Consider the following 24,189-nt stretch of genomic DNA (forward strand, 5'->3'; position numbering starts at 1 on the left):
AATAAAAAGTACAATTAAAAATAAAAAAAATAAAAAAATCCCACTGTAGAATTTCCCTAAACATATCTTCTTCAATAACATCCATTCTGCCATGATTTTTCTCGACACCGTGACAGCATAACACTCGAGGGGTGCCAAAATACAATTTCACGGAGCTTAACCGCGTTTCGTGGCTTCTCAACAAACAATAAAGATTTCGAGCTTACCAATAATCTCGTAAAATACGATTTCGTCCAACTCGAGGATCAGTCTTGATGGTGCCTTAAATAAACTTCCCTCGATGAATTCTCACGTCAGTATACCACAGTTCCAACGTGGAACGATCACTAATTAGGGATGAAAACTCATCAGTCCTCTTCTTCGTGCGTGCAAGACACCGATATGTTCCCACCAAGAAATCGATCGATCGGCGAACGTTAGCACGACCAGCGTCGAAGTTGCACTTAGAATTAATAAAACACTGTGCAAGAGTAACGAGGTATACACTCGGAACAGATTTCACTTTCGATCACGGGAGATCGAGCAATTGGAGCATTGCGAAGGCAGTTTCGTTGCTTCTGTGTAGCGTTTCCCGTTTCGTTGAATCGACGAGGACGTGTGTCACAGATCTTAATCCATCGTGTCGCCACTCGTTGTACGCATATATATATACATATATATATGCATATATTGTACGAATTTCGAAAAGGTGGTTCTGTGAAGAGGAGCATCACCATTACGGAGCCAGATAATTTATGGACGTCGTGATTGTTATCTGTTCCTTCTGTTCTAGTAACGTCGTCGTCATTCGCAATTTCGACAGAAAATGACGTACTATGACGCTAACATGGAATCGTTTCTAGATTGAATCGAACTCGTTAAGACTTCCGGGATCAGGAGAAGAAGTATCAGTAGCTGCTTAGAGATTTAATCGAGTCTTTGGTTTTTGTTCTTTTTGTCTAATGGCGTCGTTAGCTTCATTCGACGGAAGATAAAGCTCTATGACGCCATTATGTAATCGTTACCAATTCGAATCGGAATTGTTCATATTGTTATGGTCGGGTGATATAACATAGTAAACTAAATAAAGACAGAATTGAGTTTCCGTATGTTTCTGATCTCTTCCTTTTCTGCTAATGATCGCGTGCAATATCTTCGTTCGACGAAACATGAAGCATTGTGGTGCCATTATGTAAGCGTTTCAAATTTAAATCGGATTTGTTTATGTTGTTATGGTCAGGATATATAATTTTGCGACTGAATGAAGGCAGATTTCGGATCTCTTCATTTTTTTGCTAATGGCAATTGCATCGTGTTTATTTGAAGGGAAATAGTCAAAATTGCAGTGGCGTCACAGTACAATCTAAATTTTTTATTTATGTTGATACTGTTCGTATTACTATGGCGGATGGAACAAATACAATACTTGTAACAATTAGAAACGTAAAATTATGATCCCAATTATGTTCCAGCAGGATCGTAACTATGTCTTCCATTGCATATACTTCTGATTCACAAAATGCAGTTGTAAATTGATTTAACCCCCAATTTATCATAACTTAACGGTCCAACCTCTATTGATTTATATTTCACCGTGTGTCTTCTGTTTCCTATGTCTTAGATAGGTTCGTTTGTTGGTAGAGATAACATTCACGGAATTTACCATCGTGAAGTGTATCTATCGGGATTTCTAGGTCGTATGGGATACGTGTATCAGGTCAAGAGCAATGGATCGTCGTGATGAACTAAAATAGTCTTGACCATTTTATTAAGAAAACATTGTATTACGTATTAATCACACCCACTTGCAGACATATATATTATTATCATCAACCTGTTTAGCAATTCTTCCTTTTTCAATTCGTGATCGATAACAGCGGTTACGTTGTAAGATGGGAAAACAAATACGACTATTTTCAATGATTATGCCTATTGTGTTTCGTTTGCAGACGAATGCACGTGTTCTTTAGTTCGATCTTTGGAGCGGAATCATACCCGAAGCAGAACTACACTCCTGTTCATAAGTATTAAAACACTCGTCGAATGTGCAGTAAATATTACCAGACAATTACCAAATCACTGGAAGTCCGAAAGAAATATTATTTAAGAGATAATACAGCTCAATGAACAACGCTTGTGCTACTGAGACCTAGTAAAAGTGGCCTGAAATATATAACTTTTTCCAAACATATTTTCTTCGTACAGGCCAGATGTCTTAATACTTATGAGCGGTAGTGTACTCTAAAATAAAGTATCATATTCACGTCTGTATCTTGCAATGCTAATTATCAACTGCTAAAGATAAAAGAATCAATTATATCATGCACGATTACACGTTATTCATACATAAAACAACCATTTTTCGATTAATGACTGCTATTGAAACAGATGAATCGTTTAAGTCCATAGATCTGTATATAAGAAATTGCTTCCGCACCAGTTCGACATTAGAACCGATAATTCAACGGCACTGGTGCTGTTCGTCAAGTGGGAAAGTTGAAAATTTAATATAATCGAGTGTGCGATCAAAATGGCGGGTTTACTGTTCGCCATTTCTATTCTGTTGGCAACAGGTGGCCAGTGTCGAGGGGAAGATGAGTCCCCTATCGTTCAGACGAAATCGGGGCCGGTTCAGGGGTCTGTATGGAAAACACCATGGCATAATGTCAAGTATTTTTCGTTCAGGGGAGTTCCATACGCTCAGCCACCGATTGGAGACCTCAGGTTCAAGGTAAACCCAAGTAGTAAAATAATCAAAAGGTTCATAAGTATTTTGAAACTGTTGGATCGGATTTAGCAGATAAATTTATAAACTGGAAATATAGTTAACTGTAGGCCAAACTATAGAAAGATTCTAGAATGGAACGTCTAACAGTCAGAAGTTCAATTTTACATGGAACAAGATCTTGAGCATATGCTTCGAAACATCTACATCGGGATCCTCATTTAGTTACGAATAATACATTATTATGGTTGTCTTGACAGAAAAATTGGCTGAATACTGTTCGAAGTACTTTAACAATGCCAAAATTTGGCTTCAGATTCAATTAATTAAGACAGTAACTGACATTGCTTGGAAATGACTATTTCTCTACAAAGACATTTTTTTTGTCCCTTTTCGATTAAATAGTGCTATTCTTTATAATAAAAAAAATTGTATATAGATTTTTTAATCTTTTTATATAAAGAATAAAAAGTTTTATTTTTGGGCAGACACATTTAGCAATAATTCATTGATGAAGCTATCTGCAATGCTAACAAAACGTTCGGATAGTTTCACCAAGACGACAGGAATTATTGCACCCAAAAAGCTCCGTAGCAATAATCCTTAGAATTACTTATTATTAATATCAATGTGACAGCCGCCCGTCCCAATTGATCCATGGACGAATGTACTGGACGCTCGCAAAGAGCGCAGCGTTTGTCCACAATTAAGTGGCGATTCGTACGTAGGAAACGAAGATTGTCTCTACCTGAATGTACACACTCCCGTGGTAAGGATCATCGGATTGTTCATCAGTTAAATCACGTAAATTGTAAATTCTGTATCCGATATAACTTCTAACAAGACTTTTGATTTATTTCGGATAGACAAAGTTCGACGATTCGATGCCTAAGTTAGCTACCATGGTGTGGATTTACGGTGGTTCCTTTATCCATGGATCCGGGGACGCGTCGACATACGGACCTGACTTCTTTATGGAGCAAAATGTCGTCGTTGTCACCTTGAACTATCGTCTTGGTGCTTTAGGTAGGGATTTCATAGGGTCAAAGGTAAGAGTATAGCGAAGTGGTCCACTTAGAGGATCCAGAAGCAGAGTTTTGGATCTAAAGGTTAACGAAGAGTATCGTAGAAGTCGAAAAGTAATACTAATAATAAAGAATCTATTATATATTCTTCAAAGTTCTTCTAAAGCAGAGGTCAAAATCGTCTAATTCAAAGGTCTTCTAATCCATTTTGCATACGTGCTAAGAACTTTTGTTTGGAGAACTTAGCTAGGCCTACCCTGCGAGAGGAGCTGCCATTTATGGTTCGGTTGACTTTATTACAATACATCGAATAATAGTACGAAATTAAAGTAATAGAATAATAAATAGAAATTATACACCAAACGTGAACACACATAAGTTTCCATAAATGGGGATTCCATACGTTTTATTGGTTCAGTGTAGAACATTTCATTCTTCGATTATTAGGTCTCGTGTTCTTGATCACTGAATCTTCGTTTCGCGAGAATTGGATTGCTCGCAATTGAACATTTCAGGATTTTTGCACCTGAACCACCCGAACGCAATGGGGAACGCAGGTCTGCTGGATCAGAATCTGGCCCTGAAATGGGTAAAGGACAACATTGCTGCTTTCGGTGGTGATCCAGCCAACGTGACGATATTCGGGCAGAGTGCTGGATCCTCGTCCGTGGTCCTTCACCACCTGTCCGAGTTATCAAGCGGTATTTAAAGTCCATGTTTATAATTAATTACTCCCATTGCAATATGGTAAATTCTGATGATATCCATGTTCTCCCTCCTGACACAGACTTGTTCACTCGATCCATCAGTCAAAGCGGAACACCACTGGTATTCATGTACCGCAATCCATCCAATTCTGTTCGGAACGCTCGTCGGTTAGCCTCTATTCTTAATTTCGATAATTCCAACACCGATCAACTGTTGCAATCTTACCTTCGAGCGAACGCTGAAGATCTCGTTAGGGGGACAGAAAAGATTAGCCTGATCCCGTCATCGGTGCGTGATCCATTCTGCTCATTAATGGTACCGTAAGTTGGGGTAACTTTGTCCTAAGTCAGGAAATAATCGTTTTTTGATTTTACAGCTTTGCAAATTGTTAAATCAAGGTGATTTTTTTTACGTGAAATGGTATTTCATGTGCATATACAGTGGACTCTAATTATATTGCCATGGTCGGGGCTGTCGGGGAGTAAATGGCAATGAGTTCAGAGCCCCCTCCATGATAAGTTTTATCGTCATAGCCTCGGCCTCAGTGCCTGCGCAAAAAATGGGTCGTGCTGGTGCGCCGGCGTACGCAACGTGGTGGGGAGCGAATTTGTGTGCTCGAAAGTACGTGTTAAGGGGAAATTCCTCGCGTGATAATATATTTAGTGGCCATATAGTTAGAGTCCACTGTATCTGCGACAGTACTGCAAAGTCGAGAATGATCATTTTCTGACTTTGGGACAAAGTTACATCCCTGACTGAGTCGAAGTTACCTCAACGTACGGTAAGAGTTTTAACGGATGAGAACTGTTTATGATATTTCTGGTAAAACCGCAGGTGTCGTTGCCGTTTAGTCCCACCATAGACGGCGTTTTCCTCACCGAATGCCCCATAACACTGTTCATGACGGGCAAGTTCAAGAAGTGCGACAAGATGTTGGGCTTCACTTACGATGAACTGATTTCGTTCTCAGACTGTGAGTGTACGAATAAATCGATAAATTTCCAATGGCTACAGAAATTTTCAGACGTAGTATATTTTGACATTACTCATTATGGATGTTTAAAAATGTTGTAAAATTTGACAGAATTTTGTTTCGTGTATTAGAGGTTTCAATACTATCACATTAGAATTCATTAAAATCTTTATTTTATTATATTTTTCTAACTAGAGGACGTTATAAATGCATAAGCATCGGCAGTCTAGTTATTAGATATTTGAAGATTTTAACCATAACTTGTTATGGAAACGTTTTTTCTTTGAGATAGTGATATCGTATACCGTTGTATGTTGTAGCCATCAATAACGAAGTGACTAACTCAGCGCTGAATAACGATATGGTCAAACGTATCCTTGGGGAAACTGTTGGAGTAACTATCGTTATGCATTCATTAAAAATCAAGTATAGTTCACCGTGACGATATAGTGAAATAGTTAACTCAGCAGAGATATGAATACAGGTTTAGTACGTTAAGCCTAATCGAAAGTATTCTCTTCTAAATCAATTTCTCCCCCTGGTGAAAGTGACCTTGGTTGCAAGAATTCTATCTAGAGTTATTCACTCTCACAAGGAATTTACAATTATGGAGTCGATGAATTTACCTCGCTATATCCTTACTGTCAACTATACACACAAGAAAGATTTAATATAGTAAAACATAGTACAGGAGAGAAAAAATCTCGATTGAACTCGCGATCGTTCTACGATCTCAAGATCTCATAACGATCGTTTATTGTACTAGAAATGAATGAGTATTCACGAAACGGTACAATAAATCTAAGCTGGGCTAGCAATAAACGATAGATAGTGAGATCAATGCTAACTACAGTAATGTCTCGATGAGTGTCTCTGCTTAGCTACTGTTTACTCTGTTTCGATTGGTTCCAGAGGGGGTTCCGCCCCCAATGGTAGGAATAACACTATTGTTCGTGTCGCATTCATCGAGGAATCACTGTAATAACTTAAATTTACTGCATATGACGTTTCTTACTCTGATTGTAGACTGTATCGAACCTAACTATGAGCAGTGGTGTTGATTTCACTCAAAAATTTTTCGCGAAATACAGCGATGAACATCCCGTTTACTTTTACTTACTGTCGTACGCGGATTTCCCGAAAAAGGATTTGGACAGACTTCCACCGCAAGGTAATCTCTAGAACTTTTATTATTCTCTTGTACAATATAAAGCGTAATTCATAGAATAATCGAATATGGGGAAAGATTTTTAATGTATAAATCAATAAGAAGACATTGAGTATCCATCTTTTCGTACGTTTACTGAGAAATAAGTTTGGTTCAATTTCGTGAAGTCGACGTTGTTTTCTACTTCAGAGACCGGCCATGGTGATGACCTTGCTCTATTATTCAACACTGATATTCTGGGTAGCGCGCCTAATCCAGATGATGCTTTCAACGTTATGCGACGAAAGATGGTCACATTGTGGGCAAACTTCGCGAAATACGGGTACGTCACCACGTTATCATTCTAATGCCAGATAAAAATATAGGAATACCTGCAAACTGATACGTTAATGTACATCATTGATGATCAGACAAAATGCCGTACCTATTTTCAGAAATTAATCAATGCATGAAACATACAACGTGAGCGTATTTTATGATTTTGTCTTCTATTTTGCCTTCGAAGGAATTATGACATACAGACTTCTCTCGATTATCGTCTGGCTTGTTCTACACGATTATTGTCCAGGCGTCATCCCCACCACTGGGGAGGGGGTGGAACCTGAAAAGAGCATATTTTGTTGCTCCTCCGCTTTTATTCCCGAGGCTCAGCCTTCAGAAAACAAAGCGAATTTATGAGAGTCTGAAACATTTCTCCCTATAAGATTATTGTCCTGGCGCGGACCTGATTTCGGGACGACAATCGAGAGGAGTCTGTATACACTAAATATGAACCTGCGGAAACGTAAACACATATATTATGTACTCACAAATTTCTGCGTGTTCTTCCAGTTTAAAGAAGTATTTTCAGAAAATAAGTATCGAATTTATCTAGATAGAATTGGGGGATCATAGTAGGTGTTGAGAAGATGAAAATGTCGTTGGGTCAGAAGAAGACCTCTAGGCGGATAAATATTTTGTATAGATTGGGAGTTGATTTTGTACGTTTTCCTCTGTATATAGAGATCCTACGCCTCCATTCAATAACCCAGTCGAGGTTGCTTGGGAACCGTCTGGAAGGGCGGGACGACAGCTCGAAATTAACTCGACTTGCAAAATGATTGACCGTGCCATGCTGTCGCACGTTATTTCTTCTGAGTCCGTTCTGTACTCGATTCTACCAATTACCAGCGGCTGCAAACAGGTTTCCTATGCAACGCCATACACCGACCTCATCTAGAATTGAATCTCTTGTAGAATTAACGCTACAGACCCGGCTAGATATGGGAAGATCGAAGTATACATATCTGAATTTCTCTGAATATGTAATAATGATACAAATCTGTTGTTGGATCCACTAATAATAATACGAGCAATAATAATGTACAACAGTACAGTCACTTATTTCTGTCCCCTCTACTAAAATTGCAACTAACTATAAGAACTTTACGGTGTTGAATATGCAAAAGTGCTTGGTTCTGAAATTTTTCATAATCCAACAGCAATTGCTATAGTACTTAGTACAGGAAATACTATCGCTTATATTCTATAATTTTTGCCATTCATCTTTTTTTTTTGTTAATTAATTTAAGTTATGTTGTAATTATTATACACGATCTATTAATTGAAGCATCGTAATGAGCAATTTGAATCGTCCTTCTATGGCCTAAACCTTGAATGCTTTAAGAAACTATGGGTAAATTGGATAACTTGAATTAAAAGTGGATATTGTATAGTGGAGTTTGCTATTAAATAATATTATTATATAACAATGTTATTACCATATTATAAGAACTATTATACATGTTTTGTCAGTTGTGTTCCATTGATCAGTAACAGTCTATAGTTCTGAAAATAATGTTCAAGCTATCAAGGATCCAGAAGAACAACGTCTGTCGTTAATACACGATTATTACATTTATTTGCAGATTGAATATTGTTATTACATACTGTATTTTCTTCTAAAGCGACCTACAATCTCCTTCCTAGTTTGGAAATCAACCGTGACCGTCCTCTGCGTCAGATGTATTCTGCAAACAAACAAAATATAAGCAAGCACAACAATATTATCGAAAACAATTACAATAATACACTGCAATCTTTAATAACAACAAAATCGTCGAAATTAACAGACATGTTGCGTTTCGATTTAATAACATTGATTTCATTTATAAAAAGACACTCTAGCGTAATACAACAAAAAATAAAATCTGTGGTAAATTAAAACTCAACATAAATCCCGTCAAAAGCACCATTCTAATATCAGTGATGGTAACACAGTAAATCTGTAATCCTTCATTTTGATTGGTTTGGCAGTTCTAATATTAAATACGAGATCTATGAAAAATCGTACCTTCTACCTCCCGCCTATCTTCCATTTCTTGCCGAGATGTTTCAGGGGTCCGCGTACACCATTCAGTAGGTTCTTATGGCCTTGTCCAATTTTCAAAAGACCATCTCCAAGAACGGAACGTTTTTTCAAAAGTCCATCAAGTCCCACGTTTGATTCTACTGCCGTTTGCACTTCTGCATCAATGATTTCGTCAACAACGGCATCGACACCCAGGTCTGTTCCGACATCAATGGAACGTTTTCCGATTTCCGTATTTAAGACTGTGCCCAAGACCCCATCAGCAAGGTTACCGAATCCCAAGCCGAATTCGATACCAGCACCAATGGGTCCCACGTCGAGTTCGAAATCAGCATCAATGGAACGTTTGCCGACTTGTGTTTGGACGCCTAGATCAACGCCCGCATCAACTTCAGTTATACAATAATTATATAATAGATTTACATCTTCAAATCAGTTATATAATGGATTTACATCTTCACTGGAATTCACTGTCAAATAGACACAAACCTGACATCTACTCTCGAAAGTTATGGCGATCTGAACATTATTATTCTTGGGAATTTCTATTATTCCAGAATTCCTTTGATGTTAGTATTTCTATTATTTCTGATACATATTCATAGCAGTCCCCTGGTGCATATATCAAAATCAATTCTCAGATAGCTCCCTCTGAAAGAGTTGAAGCTTTTTATTCTCGACAGTACAATTCATCGAGCTAACTCTCCACTCTTATGTTAGTATCGTCTTGTGTCACTCGTAGAATTCTTTTCGAACACGGGTCCATATTGGATAAATTGGAAGTTATTGTATTAGACTTACTTGCAACTCTGCATTCAGCCTGCAAAACGACAAAGGCACCGACAGCCACGATGATCAGGAACTTCATTTTGTTCAAGATCAGCGCACAAAACTAAAATTGTGCTTGATCGATTTCCACACGGTTATATACGCCGTAGTGGACGGTGACACGAGTTTCTTATGTTTGTCATCCACGATGGCAATATTTCAAATCATTGTTCATCGTATTTGTTCGATGATATATGTTGCTTGGTACATTTTCTGTAATTCGTTACACATTTTCACGCGATTGTGGAGACTAGTTTCGCCACGAGGATGAATCATTATGGAAAATTAAACAGTACGATCATGACCTGCCACCTGTCCCACGTGGTACATATTTTATAGTGCAGGACAATAAAGTTATTTACACGTTCATCGCGTGGAGACCATTTCTACTGACTTTCCGTTCACGCCGACAATACTGTGTTATATTTGAATTTGTATTATGTGTTAATAACTGGTGGTCGAGGCATTGAATGTGTTAAAACGCTATGATAAAAGTAATGTTTTAAACGACGAGTGAAATAGAAGAATTACTAGTTTAACATTTACTTATCCCAAACGGAACTATGAATTACACTCACGTGTGCATACTGAATTTTTTGCATAAGTCATACTCTAGCTACTTACTTTTTTCAAGATTTATTTTATTGTTAAAATAGGCGTGTACAACTAATACATTTTAACTTTGGATATTCGTATCCGAAATTGTGAATTTGCATAAACATAAAAACTGAAAATATAATGGTGCTTTTGACGGAATTTAGATTGGTTTTTAATTTTCTGCAAATTGTAATTTATTGTATATTATGCTAGATTGTCTTATATATTCTGTATATTATTGTATTATAAAATTTAATTTAGTATACATTCGATGCTGATAGTTCTAGTGTTAAAAATTCTTTCGTAGGTACTATCGAAATATAAATCGAAGTAACATAAAATAAGAGAAAAACTCAATTTTTTTATTTTCTTGACACACACATATCGAAAGTTGTATTTGATTTTCAAATCACATTTAGGTATTCTTTTTCGCCTGCTACGTAACTTATATCTATTAGGAAGACAGATTGTCATTGAGAGTATAAATATCGAATAAGAGTACATCAAAATATTGAGGGTACAATAATGAAGTATTGAAAATGTATTAAAAGATGCTCAAACTGCCGGTCGATGTCGATCCGCAGGAATATTTTGTCGGAGATACAGTAAGCAGATGATTCTCATAAACCTCAGTCAATTTATCGACCAAACGCTGCTTCATTACAGAAGTCTCGTTGATCTCCAATTGCATTCCGGAATTCGTGCTGTCCAACCAGGTCACGTCGAATACATTGTCGTTTGACAATTTCGGCGTTGGGTTCCTGCAAAGAGAAAAATATTTTGAAATATCATCGATTTGTGATTGAAGGATCCAAAGATTTAGGATCGAAGTATCCCAAGACATCGATTGTCAGTCGAAGGGTTTAAAGATATCGATTTAGGAACAAAGCATCCAAAAACATCGATGTACAGTCGAAGGATCCAAAGAAGGCGGATTGCCTAGATTTCTCCTATTTCTTAGACTCCCACAGTATTATTCTCGACCGACATTTTCGAGAGTTTTTCGACTGACATGAAATGAAAGGAAAGTTGTGGAGACGAAGAGAAAAGATAATCGTACCCGTATTTAGCGAAATTGGCCCACAAGGAAACCATCTTCTTCCGGAACACATTAAAAGGATCATTCAGATCGGTAGGAGTGATCATCTCTTTGACATTGAACAGAAATCCTATGTCATCCGTGTGGGCGGTTCCTGAAAGCAATCATGTTACCATAAAACGTTCAAAATACTGAGAAAGCTGACATACCCTGTATCTTTGTTTTCAGATAACTGTACTTCGATTGGTACGACAGTCGATAGTAATAAATGGGATGATCGTGGTTCCATTTCGACAACAGTTTCTGTGTTAGATCGATGGGAGCCGCGAAGAAGATATTGGTGATTATCTTCAATAAGTCCTCTAAGTACGGATTAGGAATCGATTCCATAGCTTCTTCCGTCAGATTCGCGAGTATTTTGTCCCAGACACCGTTGATGCCGGTTACTTCGCGGATCAATTTTCTGGTTGTTTCCGTTGGGTTTGGCGCTCCACGTATATCTGTGGCAAGAACACAGAGAAACGTATGCATTTTAGAATATGATAATTAGTTCAAAAATATTGTCGATTATAATGATAGTAAAATTAACAGTCGATGCTAGAGAAGGGTGTTCATTCTACACTAGAAAATTAGAGGACAATAAAGGATAAAAGTTTAAAGTAATTAACTTCGATTTCAGAGAAGTAAGTCAATCGTGACCTAATTGGAATGAGAATATATTTCATAGTACTCACACTCAAAGAACAAAAGCGATTCGTCGTGAGTGTAACCCAACATCATAGAATTCGGTGTGTAATTCCCTGACAGATATTTTTCTATGGGACATTTAATCAAGAATGTACTCTCTTCGGGTGCAATCTCAGAATTCTCTATCGTTGGTCGGTATGGCAGCAGACCCTGGAAGTGTTTAAAATACAGGGTGGAATACTAATTATAAATAATATCCATAAACAGGAAGTTATGTGCAATGCTTGACACTATAGTATACCTAGGCCCCAATAATCACAATTGCTGTTAATCGTTAGAAAAACCTAAGAATTATGTAATTACCAGGTCCACCTTCATCATCGCGTGTACAATATCTCTTGCAGGTATTTGATAAAGGAACTCCACCAGATCGTCCGTGTTTGTTGCTTTATGACCAAGTAAATGGCCAAGTCTTTCAGAATTCATACGAGCTTTCCTTGGAGAATGAAAAGCCCACTGACACAAAGGTGAACCACTCATAAGGATCGATTGCTTAAAGAGACCTGTGATTCACAAAGAAATTTCGTTTGTTTATGTTAACAGGAAAAGACAATACAATATACAATTCAGAGTATAAGCATTCATTGATACTTTGTTCTCTGATGTTTGCAAAAAGAAATTCATGTAAAATACTGAGTTACAGAATCTGCATTCGTATCTATATTTTACAGAAATATTTAAAGTGAATCTTACTAGTTAAGATACAATAGAAAATTAAATTAGACGATTATGATAGAAACATTTCACTTGAATAATCGATGAAGTCTTTGAAGAAGAGAATGTTTATCAAATCATTTTGGAACGTACCTCTCGATTTTTCTGACAACACGTGCAATCCAACGGATGCAGCGCCAGCACTTTGACCGAAGATCGTCACCTGGTTTGGATCGCCCCCAAACGCAGCGATGTTATTCCGCACCCATCGCAGTGCCAGATTCTGATCCTTCAGACCTCCATTGCCCAGAGCATCAGAATGGTTCAGCGATAGAAATCCTATGGAATATCATTTAAAGACTTCGTTTCTAAATGAGATTCGAAGTACAGACTCGTCTTGATTATTGTCCCAAACCTGGCTCCGCGACAGGACAATAATCTTATAGGGAGGAATGCTTCAGACCATTGTAAATTCGTTTTTTGCCTGAATCCTGAACCTCAGCAACACAAGCGGAGTTTAATCGTGGACAATAATCGTGTAGAACAAGCCAGACAATAATCGAGAGGAGTCTGCATAAATGAACGTACCGAGAGCACCGATGCGATAATTGAAGCTGACCAGGACAACGTCCTCTTCTATGAAGAAGTCAGGCCCGTAAAGGGACATGTTGCTGTATCCCAACATAAAGGATCCTCCGTATATCCAAGTCATCACAGGTTTCAGGGTTGATCGTGGTCTGAACTTTGTCTATGATTCAAAGGAAACTGTCATTTATGCTTCTTATTAAGTAACATTTATGACGTTTGTAGATTATGAAAGGTGGTTATGGATTAAGGACGTAATCACTTGATACTTTGAGAATCGTTGACAACTTCGAGGTCAGAGAAGACGAATAAGGATATGTTAATTCTTTTGTTTTAATATTCATGACAATATTTGCTGTTTCGATTATTTGTTACACTTAAAGTGGGTACTTTGATGAGAATCAATGGATATGACTCGACCAGCTTGTCTGCCCATAACTTTCCATTTCTACTTATTTTAAACATAAATCTTTGTGATAACGATTATCTCAAAATCATAGTTATATAAGAAAATTTTATTCTGCTTTAAAGATTTATATTACTTAAATTTTATTAACATTGAACTTATGTTTTCATAAAGAGTCACCATCTTGCTATTTGCACCACCAATAATGGACCATTATGTATAATCCTACCCCTCAATCTATTAGAAATTATACTATGATCTATTGTTAAAAAAAGTGTTAGAAGTTCAATGTAAAATAATGTTTACCTGAGGAGTGAACACATTCAAGTACAAACAGTCCTCGTTCCCAATGTATTCGTTTGTGAACAAGTCAATCTGGGGACAGGCATCACCCTCTTTGACAGCTGCCAGGGTCCTCCTCCATGAGCCCACTGGAACTGGAGGCTGTGAATAAATACAACACACTCTTTTGCGACAAATATTGCTATAAATAGAATTCTTTTTCAACGTTTGTTCAATGAAAAGTTAGACTCATTAAGAAGAGTTAAGAAACTAATAAAATCGGAAGTCCCTGTGGTCGTTGAAGCAGCAGCAGGAGTATTAAAAAAACTAGAGTTCAAGGCAACCATTGTTCACTTCCACTTTTTCCTAGATTCCTACACTTTTTACAATTAGTATCACCAGTGATCAGACTGTGCCAGGTAATTTGCATTATTTACCTTAAATCTCAAATGTCCAAGAGGCGGTTTCGCGTAAGGGATCCCCATGAAACTAGAATATTCTATCTTATTCCAAACTGTTTGCTTTATCACACCACGTACACGACCATTTTTCGTTCTCACCACGTCACTTTCACGATCATTCTTTGCTACACACACAGTGCATAATACCACTAAGAAGAGAACGATTTGGATTTCGCGCGTCATCGTTCTTTACCCTCGGGAACATTAAAATGGTATGGGATTCGACGACGGTGGAAAAGAAGCCAGGTGGACGTGTGTATCACAGAAGCCAGGAAGACGTGTTCCGCACACGTCGGCGATATTGTCACGTATCCGGAAAGTGCATTCCAAATATCAATATTGTTTACAAAGCGATCATATAGCGTGGCCTTCGTCGTTTGTGCATGACAATTTGTGCGATGAGAGATCGAGAGGAAGAAATTTAGACAAAATGATGGTTGCCAGATTAGAAATAATTTTCAACGTTTTAATTACAGCTTAGATATTCTCGATAAAATTTGTGAAAGGTTATAAAAATGTGTGTAACAAACAACACGGTTAATGGTACTTTCATGGAAGTATCCCAAAAAAGTTAATGCTTCAATAGAACTTGTCTAACGATAAGGCAAGGATGATTCATCCAGACTGAAAGGTGTAAAGATTGTTTTCATCCGAAGTGAGCATTCAATGTTAACGAAGTCTCTATTTTTGGTGAAATGAATGAATTGTGGACGAATCAACCAGGTTGCAGATCCAAAGTGTGAAAGTGTAAATTCGCGTTAAAGACCATTATCAGTTGAAATAAAGGGGAAAATAGTTTTCAATATACAAATATACTTTATTTCTTTGCACAATAAGTGATAATTTATTTTTAAAATACTAGCCCAGAATTATTACTACGAAGCTAAAAATAATATTTCCATTATAAGCGTTGATTCGTTGTCAGTGTGGAGCAACATCTACGTCCACTGACCGTTTAGGGATACGAGAGAACCGTTGACCATTATACTGGCACATCTATGAACAAAAAAAGAATACGAAACATAATAATACCTGAAAATATATATACATTACATGTTTTTTTTTATATACTACTGACAAGAAGTATTGCCAGTAATATATATTAATATGTACTAATGTGTATTAATACCATTATTCGTTGTTTATTCTTTATCTTTCATTATACAATTGTAATAATATTTTACTTTTATTCTTGTTACATAAATATCATGAATTTCTCTACTTTATTGTTTTGAAATTCATTGCTTGAAAAACAATTTGAACAGTGCCATGCAGGAAAGACATGAAACCATAAAAAGGTAAACGTTTCCATAAATGGTTATAACTTTGTTAAAAAAACATCCGTTTTGGATGCAGTTTGGCTAGTTCTGAAGCCAAAAATCATAATGTCCGACACCACGCCACAATTGCGAACCCTCTTTATAAGGGACGACTTTCCCCCCTGGGCCTCGAGTTAAATAAAATCGAGCAGAAAGATAAAAAAAAAGAGAAGGTTCAAGATTTAATTCGTTCTTCGTTCAAACAAATTCTAACGAACGTTGACAAAATTATGGAACATTGAATTTCACCAAATAGTGCATAAATAAGACAATACTTTTCGCCAGTAGTGTACTATTTGACCACACAACTGTTCCGAAGGTTCCATTTAAAACCACGTTTGTCACTTACACATGGTGTCAAATTAGACGTCTTATTTCGCCAGTTCAAATCCTATTCCGTTCTCCCATCTCATGCCCAAGTAGTTAACAATCGCCTTGAGCACGACTTGAGTAACAAGTGCATCGAGAAAGAGACCCCTCTTTCCACGATTATGCTCGATATTTCCTTGGTTACCTGGGTTACCGTGTCCATGATGACCTTGGTTGCCATGTCCATGGTGACCTTGATTGCCCTTTCCATGATGACCTTGCTTGCCCTTTCCATGATGACCTTGCTTGCCCTTTCCATGGTGACCTTGATTGCCCTTTCCATGGTGACCTTCGTTGCCATTTCCATGGTGACCTTCGTTGCTATGTTCATGGTGACCTTGGTTGCCCTTTCCATGGTGACCTTCATTGTCCTTTCCGTGTCGTCCAGATTTCTCGATTTCAATTATGCTGCGTTTTCCAAGACCATGTCGGCCCAACAGGCCCCAAGAGTGTTCAGCGCCGTGTTTGCGAAGATGGCGCCAACCCTTCTTGCCAAGCTCTTCTAGATCCTTCTTGCCGAGCTTCTGCAAACCCATTTTACTGAACTTTTTCAGACCAAGTGTGGCAAGATTTTCCAGACCTTTCTTTGCAATCTCCTCAGCGCTGAGGTCATCAAAATCCACGTCACCCCGTTTGCGAAGATCCTTCAGACCGACTATACCCAAATGTTGAATAGTTTTTTTGCCAATCTCCTCCAGACCGCTTTTGTCGAACTTGTGGATATTCTTCCTGCCAAGTTCGCCCAGACCGAAAACGTCAAGGTTTTCCAGACCTAGCTTGCCAATGTCCCACAGATCGAAGTCATTAATTAGCTCCAGCTTCTTTTTGCTCACTTCTTCCAAAGCGAGTATGGCGAGGTGTTTCAAAGCCTTTTTGCCGAGCTCCTCCAAACCAACTTGGCCGAGTTTCTGGATACTTTTCTTGCTAATCTCTCCCAGACCCCATTTGGCAAGGTGTTCCAAACCTCTCTTGCCGAAGTCGCCCAGACCGAGCTTGCCCAGGCCTGACAGATCTTTCTTTCCAATGTCTGCAATACCCAACAGGCCTAGACGCAATATACCTTCTTTGCCGAGATTGTCGATGTTCAGTTTGGCAAGCTTTCCCAGACCATCCTCGCCAAGGAGTCCCAGATCCAATAATCCACCGGAGCCTCCTCCCAGAAGTTTGTTACCAAGCAGTTCTACACCCCATTCCTCGGAGCTGTCGTCATAATCGTTACCGAGGAGTCCTCCTAGACCCAGAAGGTCTATGTCCGGAAGTTCTTTGCCCAGAAGGTCTTTGCCCAGAAGGTCTACGTCCAGAAGTTTTTTTCCCAGAAGGTCCTTGCCCAGAAGGTCTATGTCCAGAAGTTTTTTTTCCAGAAGGTCTTTGCCCAGAAGGTCTACGTCCAGAAGTTTTTTTTCCAGAAGGTTTTTGCCCAGAAGGTCTATGTCCAGAAGGGTTTTGCCCAGAAGGTCTATGTCCGGAAGGTTTTTACCAATGACTTCTCTCCGACCCCCTTCCTCGGAGCTTTTCCAACATTTTCTGCCAACTAGTCCCTGACCCCATTCCTCGGAGCTTCCTGAACTGTCCCTGCCATGGTGTCTCCGACCCCATTCCCTGGACTTATCCACCCCGAGTTCGATACCGGCTCCTATACCGCCTTTAAGCGGACCAGCTTCCACTTCTTTCCCGATGTTTAAGGACAATTCACAGTTCACCGCTGCCACAAGGGCGAACGCAACCACGACGAGTTGGAACTTCATCTTTGCTCACGATTAGTGTGCGAAGGTGAACATGCTAATCGAGTCTGTACGACGGTTTATATACCCCAGGGTGTAATGTGACTTGATGGTTACATAATTGTCAAGTGCAGCTGTAAGGCGACAGAATGTTATTAATTGTATTTTATTGGACATCGAACGATGTACGATATATTACGTTTGCATTGGGAACAATGGATGGCTCTGGTCGATTCCAGTGTTGCGTGGATGAAGGTAGTCTTCTTCTTTACGGAAAATCATTACTCGTATCGATCAGTAGTCCTCTATTTTTGTGATAATATCAATTTCACGTAAGTCTATGAAATATTGATAATATTCGTTGTCTGTTTCCGTTATTCGGGATCATATTAATTACTAAGTGAATAAATAATATGGTTAAATAAAATAATTTGAATTTCAAGATTTGTATAACATATTCATAGCTACTGTTCCTTTGGGATTATGCCGATAAAGATCAGACGAAGAAAGAAATTAAGTGTTCATGTTTGAGTTGAGAATTCATTCCCTAATTATCAAAAATATAGTTAGAATTGTAAAATCAACCATTTATGCAGGTGGCCCTAATAATTAATTTGACCGCCTACCTCTTCGATCCGAAAATGACACTAATTATCACCCCTTGTAATCGAACTAACAAGCACAGGACTCCAAATGTATCTTTAAGATTTGGTTCAAACTCTTCTGACTTAAAGTATAGGCTACGCACAAGCAAATCCTAGTGGGGGTTAGCGGCAAATGAATCACCACTTAATGCAAGAATAATATATTTATTTTTTCATATAACTACATACAGCATAAGAGACAGCAAAATATTTCAAAATGTTACAATTACAATCGATATTCTCCCATGCTGGAATCACTTAATAGAACAGAACCAACGATCAATCCTTCAATAATCGTCGAGGCTCTTTTGAAAATCGTCCAATTCGACGAACCATCATCTTCTAGACTTTAACGATCTTTCGCCAGTAATTGCACGACCGAGTCGGCAACCTCCCTCTTTTGGGATCCGTTTTGCATTTGCGCTATGATACCCTCCACGAACTTCTTGAACATTTCAATGAAAAACTCCGCAAATTTCTTGAAGTCGTCAGCAGCCACGATCGTTCCGCCAATCTCCAGAGCTCCACGCTTCTGAACGCTCTTGATCTCCTCGGTGTATTCGGCATCGCGTTTACCGTTCGATATGATGCCCAGGGTTTTTTCCAGTATTGGTGCTCCAAGGGCCACACCGTCCTTAAGAGCCTCTGCTCCTAGCTTTATAGGAATATCCCAGAGGAAACCACTCACGGATGACATCGTGAGGGCAGCCACAACGACGACCACGAGTTTCATTTTCGATACAATTGCTGTTCTACGAAACTGAACGTGCTGGTCACAGAACATTTGTCGGTTTATATTGTCGAAAACTGCAATGTGACCGAACGCGCGTTGCGTAATTGTCGAAGAGAGAATTATTGCTTGCAGTAAAATTTTGGTCATTGAATAATGGCGTGTCAGACTTTTTGCATTTGAATTGCTAAGAATGCTCGGTCGTGGAAGTTTTTTTTTTTTCTACCAGATATACGTTGTCTGCTATTGTTTTAACCAGTTTTGTTCACAAGGAATGATTCCATCTTCTTTTGTTTCCATTGGTTTAATTTAATTTCCAGATCTTGAGATCACTTTTGATTATTCACCCTTGACTACGATCCACTCGTTTCAGAAAGGAATTTTTATTTCACTATTAAAATCTAATGTTAGAACTTTTTAGGCTCCAGCGTTTGAGAACTTTCAATTGACATCGAGTGGCACACCATTTACAAATAAAGGGAGAACAAGAGGTCAAAAGAGATTTACGTACCTTTTCCTATTCTGTATTGCTGCAAATTTGTGACATAACGAGGTTTAAACAAAAGCATTCGATCGAGTCTGGACAATGGATAAATCAATGAAAAAGTCAGTAATAAAATAACGTATAGAATGTAACATACTCTTGAATATTCTATTTCAAATACCAATATTGTTAATTTTCACAATCAAAGTCGGACACAGGTATTCTATTTCTTCAAGGAAGAAGTTCAATTTCATGGTCATCGTGGGTAGACGTAATCAGAGAATCGTCGAAAACAACCACCTTTAAGGTGGACGCCACTCCATAATTCGCTGGTTCGTAAGCAATAACGTTCTTGATTAAGTTAATACAAAAATTTAATAAAAGCCGATTGCTACATGTAAATTCAAACCCCAAACTGTTCTTAAAATTCGGACCGTTCTAGAAGTTCGAGACGTTTCAAAAAATTGTAGGAGTTCTGAAGGTTCTAAAAGTAGGAATAGTTCTGAAGGCTTTAAATTTTCTAAGAGTTCCGGTTCGATTAAAAAATAAATCTCAAATTAAGGTACAAAGGACAAATCATCAAAGACAATCAATTCATCGTTCAGAAAAACATTCCCACAAATCAGAGATCGCATTTCCGCTGCATGTGACAATACGTCTGTTGCTGCTAAGAACAGGTGCGACTAGTTTGTTCTCTATCCGAAAACAGAAGAATTGTAATCACTATCTATTATCCGATCTTCTCGTTTTTCGGTTTACTCTAACTAACATTTCTTATCAATACAAAGCTATTTGCTGGTCGAAAGTCAGGGAGAGGGAAAAATGAACTGCCATATAATATGCAATCTATCAAGTTTCTTATTAATTATTCATAGAATTACAAGCAAAATAAAATACAGTAAAATCTAAAGGGTTCACTGCTCGAGTGAATGTATCAGAGTTGACTGGAAAATCTTCGACATTTTCGTGGCATGTCATAATGATACACATGGTACCATTTCTAGTTCCTAATTCTCAATCGCCATGTTGATCTGATTTGTTATTGCCTGGTTCACCTGGGTTGCTATTGCCTGGTTCACCTGGGTTGTTATTGCCTGGTTGACCTGGGTTGTTATTGCCTGGTTCACCTGGGTTGTTATTGCCTGGTTGACCTGGGTTGCCATTACCTGGTTCACCTGCGTTGCCATTACCTAGTACGCCTGAGTGGCCCACCTGATCTGAACAGTTTAACAAGCATTTTACTACGCCGTGTTGATGGCGTTTACAAAGTGCGAATCTAAGAGATTCAGCGAGGACTTCTAAATCCGGATGACATTTGCCATATTTTCCGGGATTACCAGAAATATTTATCGTCTGTCACCATCAGCCTACGTCACTTTGATTAAACAAAAATAGGCAATGTATTTTGAATTGTAAAAAATGGTTAAGATATTAATTAAACCTACCCTGGGTAATTATGAAAAATACAGTTAGAATTTTAAAATCGACAACTACGGAACTCTTTGTTCCGAAAATGACGTGAATTATAACCAATTTTTAAATGTTTCTCGGAGTTTTGTGACGGTTTACCTTTCACCGCTACCACCAGGGTGGTCACAGCCACGAGGAATAGGAATTTCATCTCTGTGCAAGATTATTTTGCGAAGTTAAGCCAGTTAGCCGGTTTATATAATCCAGAGTGCAACGTAACTCGATCAATAGATACACATATCAATAACATTTATTATACTTCGTACAATACTTAGTGTATTTTATTGGTCATCGAGTGTCGTGTGGTGAATTACGATTGTGTTGCCAATTAATGGGTGGAATTTTTCAATTCCACTTAATAGTGCATTTTGAATTTTAAAAAATGGTTAAGACATTAATTATTGTGTTCATTGGCAGATTTTCTTGACGAAATATTTTAATAGTTGTGTGGACAAATCATTCCCTGGATAACTCTCCTATACGATACTACGCTTCTTATACAATCTTTGACACAGTGGGTGATGGAATAATTACAGCCAAAGTATGTAGAATACGTTTTTTGTGTTTATGTAGAAATAAAAGCACAATATCGTGGTTCTCACACTGGATAATTTTTACTTAACAATTGTCCACTAAAAATACACACGAAAAACAAATTAAACCGACCCTGGGTAATTATCAAAAATACAGTTAGAATTTTAAAATCGACAACTACGGAACTCTTTGTTCCGAAAATGACGTGAATTATAACCGCTTGTAATGTAAGTTTGCACAGTTACTACCAACAAAACAAACGAGAATGCAGTACGTAACATATTCTCGAATATTCTACCACGTGCAGAATATCCCCTATTCGCACGTTCAAAGTCAAATATTGGCATTCTACTACTCGCAGAAAATTAATGACCAGAACGAACTTGAACTTCATATTTCTATCAAGCAACCATACGGAATGATATATTAAAATGCAGTTAATTTGTCTCCGTCGTAAATTAACAGTATTTCACTTACATTTCATTCTATATCTAACCTCTGACCAATTCCAACCACACTTCGACAGACTACATTGTTCTGAACCAAGGGATTAGGGACAAATAAAACACCACTTAATGCAAGAATAATATATTTATTTTTTCGTGCAGCTACATACAGCACGAGAAACAGTAAAATATTTGAAAATATTAGGATTACAATCGATATTCTCTCATACTGGAATCATTTAATAGAACAGAACCAACGATCAATTCTTCAATAATTATCGAGGCTCTCTTGAAAATCGACGAAATTCGACGAACCATCATCTTCTAGACTTTAACGATCTTTCGCCAGTAATTGCACGACCGAGTCGGCAACCTCCCTCTTTTGGGATCCGTTTTGCATTTGCGCTATGATACCCTCCACGAACTTCTTGAATATTTCAATGAAAAACTCGGCAAATTTCTTGAAGACGTCAGCAGCCACGATCGTTCCGCCAATCTCCAAAGCTCCACGCTTCTGAACGCTCTTGATCTCCTCGGTGTCTTCGGCATCGCGTTTAGAGTTCGATATGATGCCCAGGGTTTTTTCCAGTATCGGTGCTCCAAGGGCCACACCGTCTTTAAGAGCCTCTGCTCCTAGCTTTATAGGTATATCCCAGAGGAAACCACTCACGGATGACATCGTGAGGGCAGCCACAACGACGACCACGAGTTTCATTTTCGATACAATTGCTGTTCTACGAAACTGAACGTGCTGGTCACAGAACATTTGTCGGTTTATATTGTCGAAAACTGCAATGTAACCGAACGCGCGTGGCATAATTGTCGAAGAGAGAATTATTGCTTGCAGTAAAATTTTGGTCATTGAATAATGGCGTGTCAGACTTTTTGCATTTGAATTGCTAAGAATGCTCGGTCGTGGAAGTTTTTTTTTTTTTTACCAGATATACGTTGTCTGCTATTGTTTTAACCAGTTTTGTTCCCAAGGAATGATTCCATCTTCTTTTGTTTCCATTGGTTTAATTTAATTTCCAGATCTTGAGATCACTTTTGATTATTCACTTTGTTAGAACTTTTTAGGCTCCAGCGTTTGAGAACTTTCAATTGACATCGAGTGGCACACCATTTACAAATAAAGGGAGAACAAGAGGTCAAAAGAGATTTACGTACCTTTTCCTATTCTGTATTGCTGCAAATTTGTGACATAACGAGGTTTAAACAAAAGCATTCGATCGAGTCTGGACAATGGATAAATCAATGAAAAAGTCAGTAATAAAATAACGTATAGAATGTAACATACTCTTGAATATTCTATTTCAAATACCAATATTGTTAATTTTCACAATCAAAGTCGGACATAGGTATTCTATTTCTTCAAGGAAGAAGTTCAATTTCGTGGTCATCGTGGGTAGACGTAATCAGAGAATCGTCGAAAACAACCACCTTTAAGGTGGACACCACTCCATAATTCGCTGGTTCGTAAGCAATAACGTTCTTGATTAAGTTAATACAAAAATTTAATAAAAGCCGATTGCTACATGTAAATTCAAACCCCAAACTGTTCTTAAAATTCGGACCGTTCTAGAAGTTCGAGACGTTTCAAAAAATTGTAGGAGTTCTGAAGGTTCTAAAAGTAGGAATAGTTCTGAAGGCTTTAAATTTTCTAAGAGTTCCGGTTCGATTAAAAAATAAATCTCAAATTAAGGTACAAAGGACAAATCATCAAAGACAATCAATTCATCGTTCAGAAAAACATTCCCACAAATCAGAGATCGCATTTCCGCTGCATGTGACAATACGTCTGTTGCTGCTAAGAAAAGGTGCGACTAGTTTGTTCTCTATCCGAAAACAGAACAATTGTAATCACTATCTATTATCCGATCTTCTCGTTTTTCGGTTTACTCTAACTAACATTTCTTATCAATACAAAGCTATTTGCTGGTCGAAA

At 38.0% G+C, this 24,189-nt stretch overlaps 4 protein-coding genes across 4 annotated transcripts; 1 reads left to right on the forward strand and 3 right to left on the reverse strand.

The window, feature by feature from the left end:
- Positions 1 to 2,424: 2,424 nt before the first annotated feature.
- LOC107193360 (cholinesterase-like) lies at positions 2,425 to 7,943 on the forward strand. The gene is made up of 10 exons (XM_015582772.1): positions 2,425 to 2,710; positions 3,342 to 3,473; positions 3,571 to 3,730; positions 4,245 to 4,430; positions 4,517 to 4,725; positions 5,272 to 5,410; positions 5,731 to 5,804; positions 6,437 to 6,581; positions 6,768 to 6,900; positions 7,581 to 7,943. The coding sequence occupies exons 1-10, from the start codon at positions 2,510 to 2,512 to the stop codon at positions 7,795 to 7,797; spliced, it is 1,596 nt and encodes a 531-aa protein (XP_015438258.1). The 5' UTR covers positions 2,425 to 2,509; the 3' UTR covers positions 7,798 to 7,943.
- Positions 7,944 to 8,910: 967 nt separating this feature from the next.
- Positions 8,911 to 9,809, reverse strand: LOC107193361. Its single transcript, XM_015582773.1, has 2 exons — positions 9,730 to 9,809; positions 8,911 to 9,296 (listed from the first exon to the last, which is right to left on the reverse strand). Exons 1-2 carry the CDS (start codon positions 9,794 to 9,796, stop codon positions 8,914 to 8,916), a joined length of 450 nt encoding a protein of 149 aa, XP_015438259.1. The 5' UTR covers positions 9,797 to 9,809; the 3' UTR covers positions 8,911 to 8,913.
- Positions 9,810 to 10,897: 1,088 nt separating this feature from the next.
- On the reverse strand, positions 10,898 to 14,710 carry LOC107191964 (acetylcholinesterase-like). The gene is made up of 9 exons (XM_015581122.1): positions 14,504 to 14,710; positions 14,091 to 14,228; positions 13,382 to 13,535; positions 12,947 to 13,132; positions 12,443 to 12,642; positions 12,112 to 12,319; positions 11,602 to 11,892; positions 11,414 to 11,546; positions 10,898 to 11,114 (listed from the first exon to the last, which is right to left on the reverse strand). The coding sequence occupies exons 1-9, from the start codon at positions 14,708 to 14,710 to the stop codon at positions 10,898 to 10,900; spliced, it is 1,734 nt and encodes a 577-aa protein (XP_015436608.1).
- A 613-nt stretch (positions 14,711 to 15,323) lies between these two features.
- Positions 15,324 to 17,976, reverse strand: LOC107192399. Its single transcript, XM_015581643.1, has 2 exons — positions 16,361 to 17,976; positions 15,324 to 15,523 (listed from the first exon to the last, which is right to left on the reverse strand). Exons 1-2 carry the CDS (start codon positions 17,958 to 17,960, stop codon positions 15,510 to 15,512), a joined length of 1,614 nt encoding a protein of 537 aa, XP_015437129.1. The 5' UTR covers positions 17,961 to 17,976; the 3' UTR covers positions 15,324 to 15,509.
- Between the last annotated feature and the right edge of the window lie 6,213 nt (positions 17,977 to 24,189).

This window comes from Dufourea novaeangliae, unplaced genomic scaffold (genome assembly GCF_001272555.1).
Source record: "Dufourea novaeangliae isolate 0120121106 unplaced genomic scaffold, ASM127255v1 scaffold7, whole genome shotgun sequence".
Taxonomy (NCBI): domain Eukaryota; kingdom Metazoa; phylum Arthropoda; class Insecta; order Hymenoptera; family Halictidae; genus Dufourea; species Dufourea novaeangliae.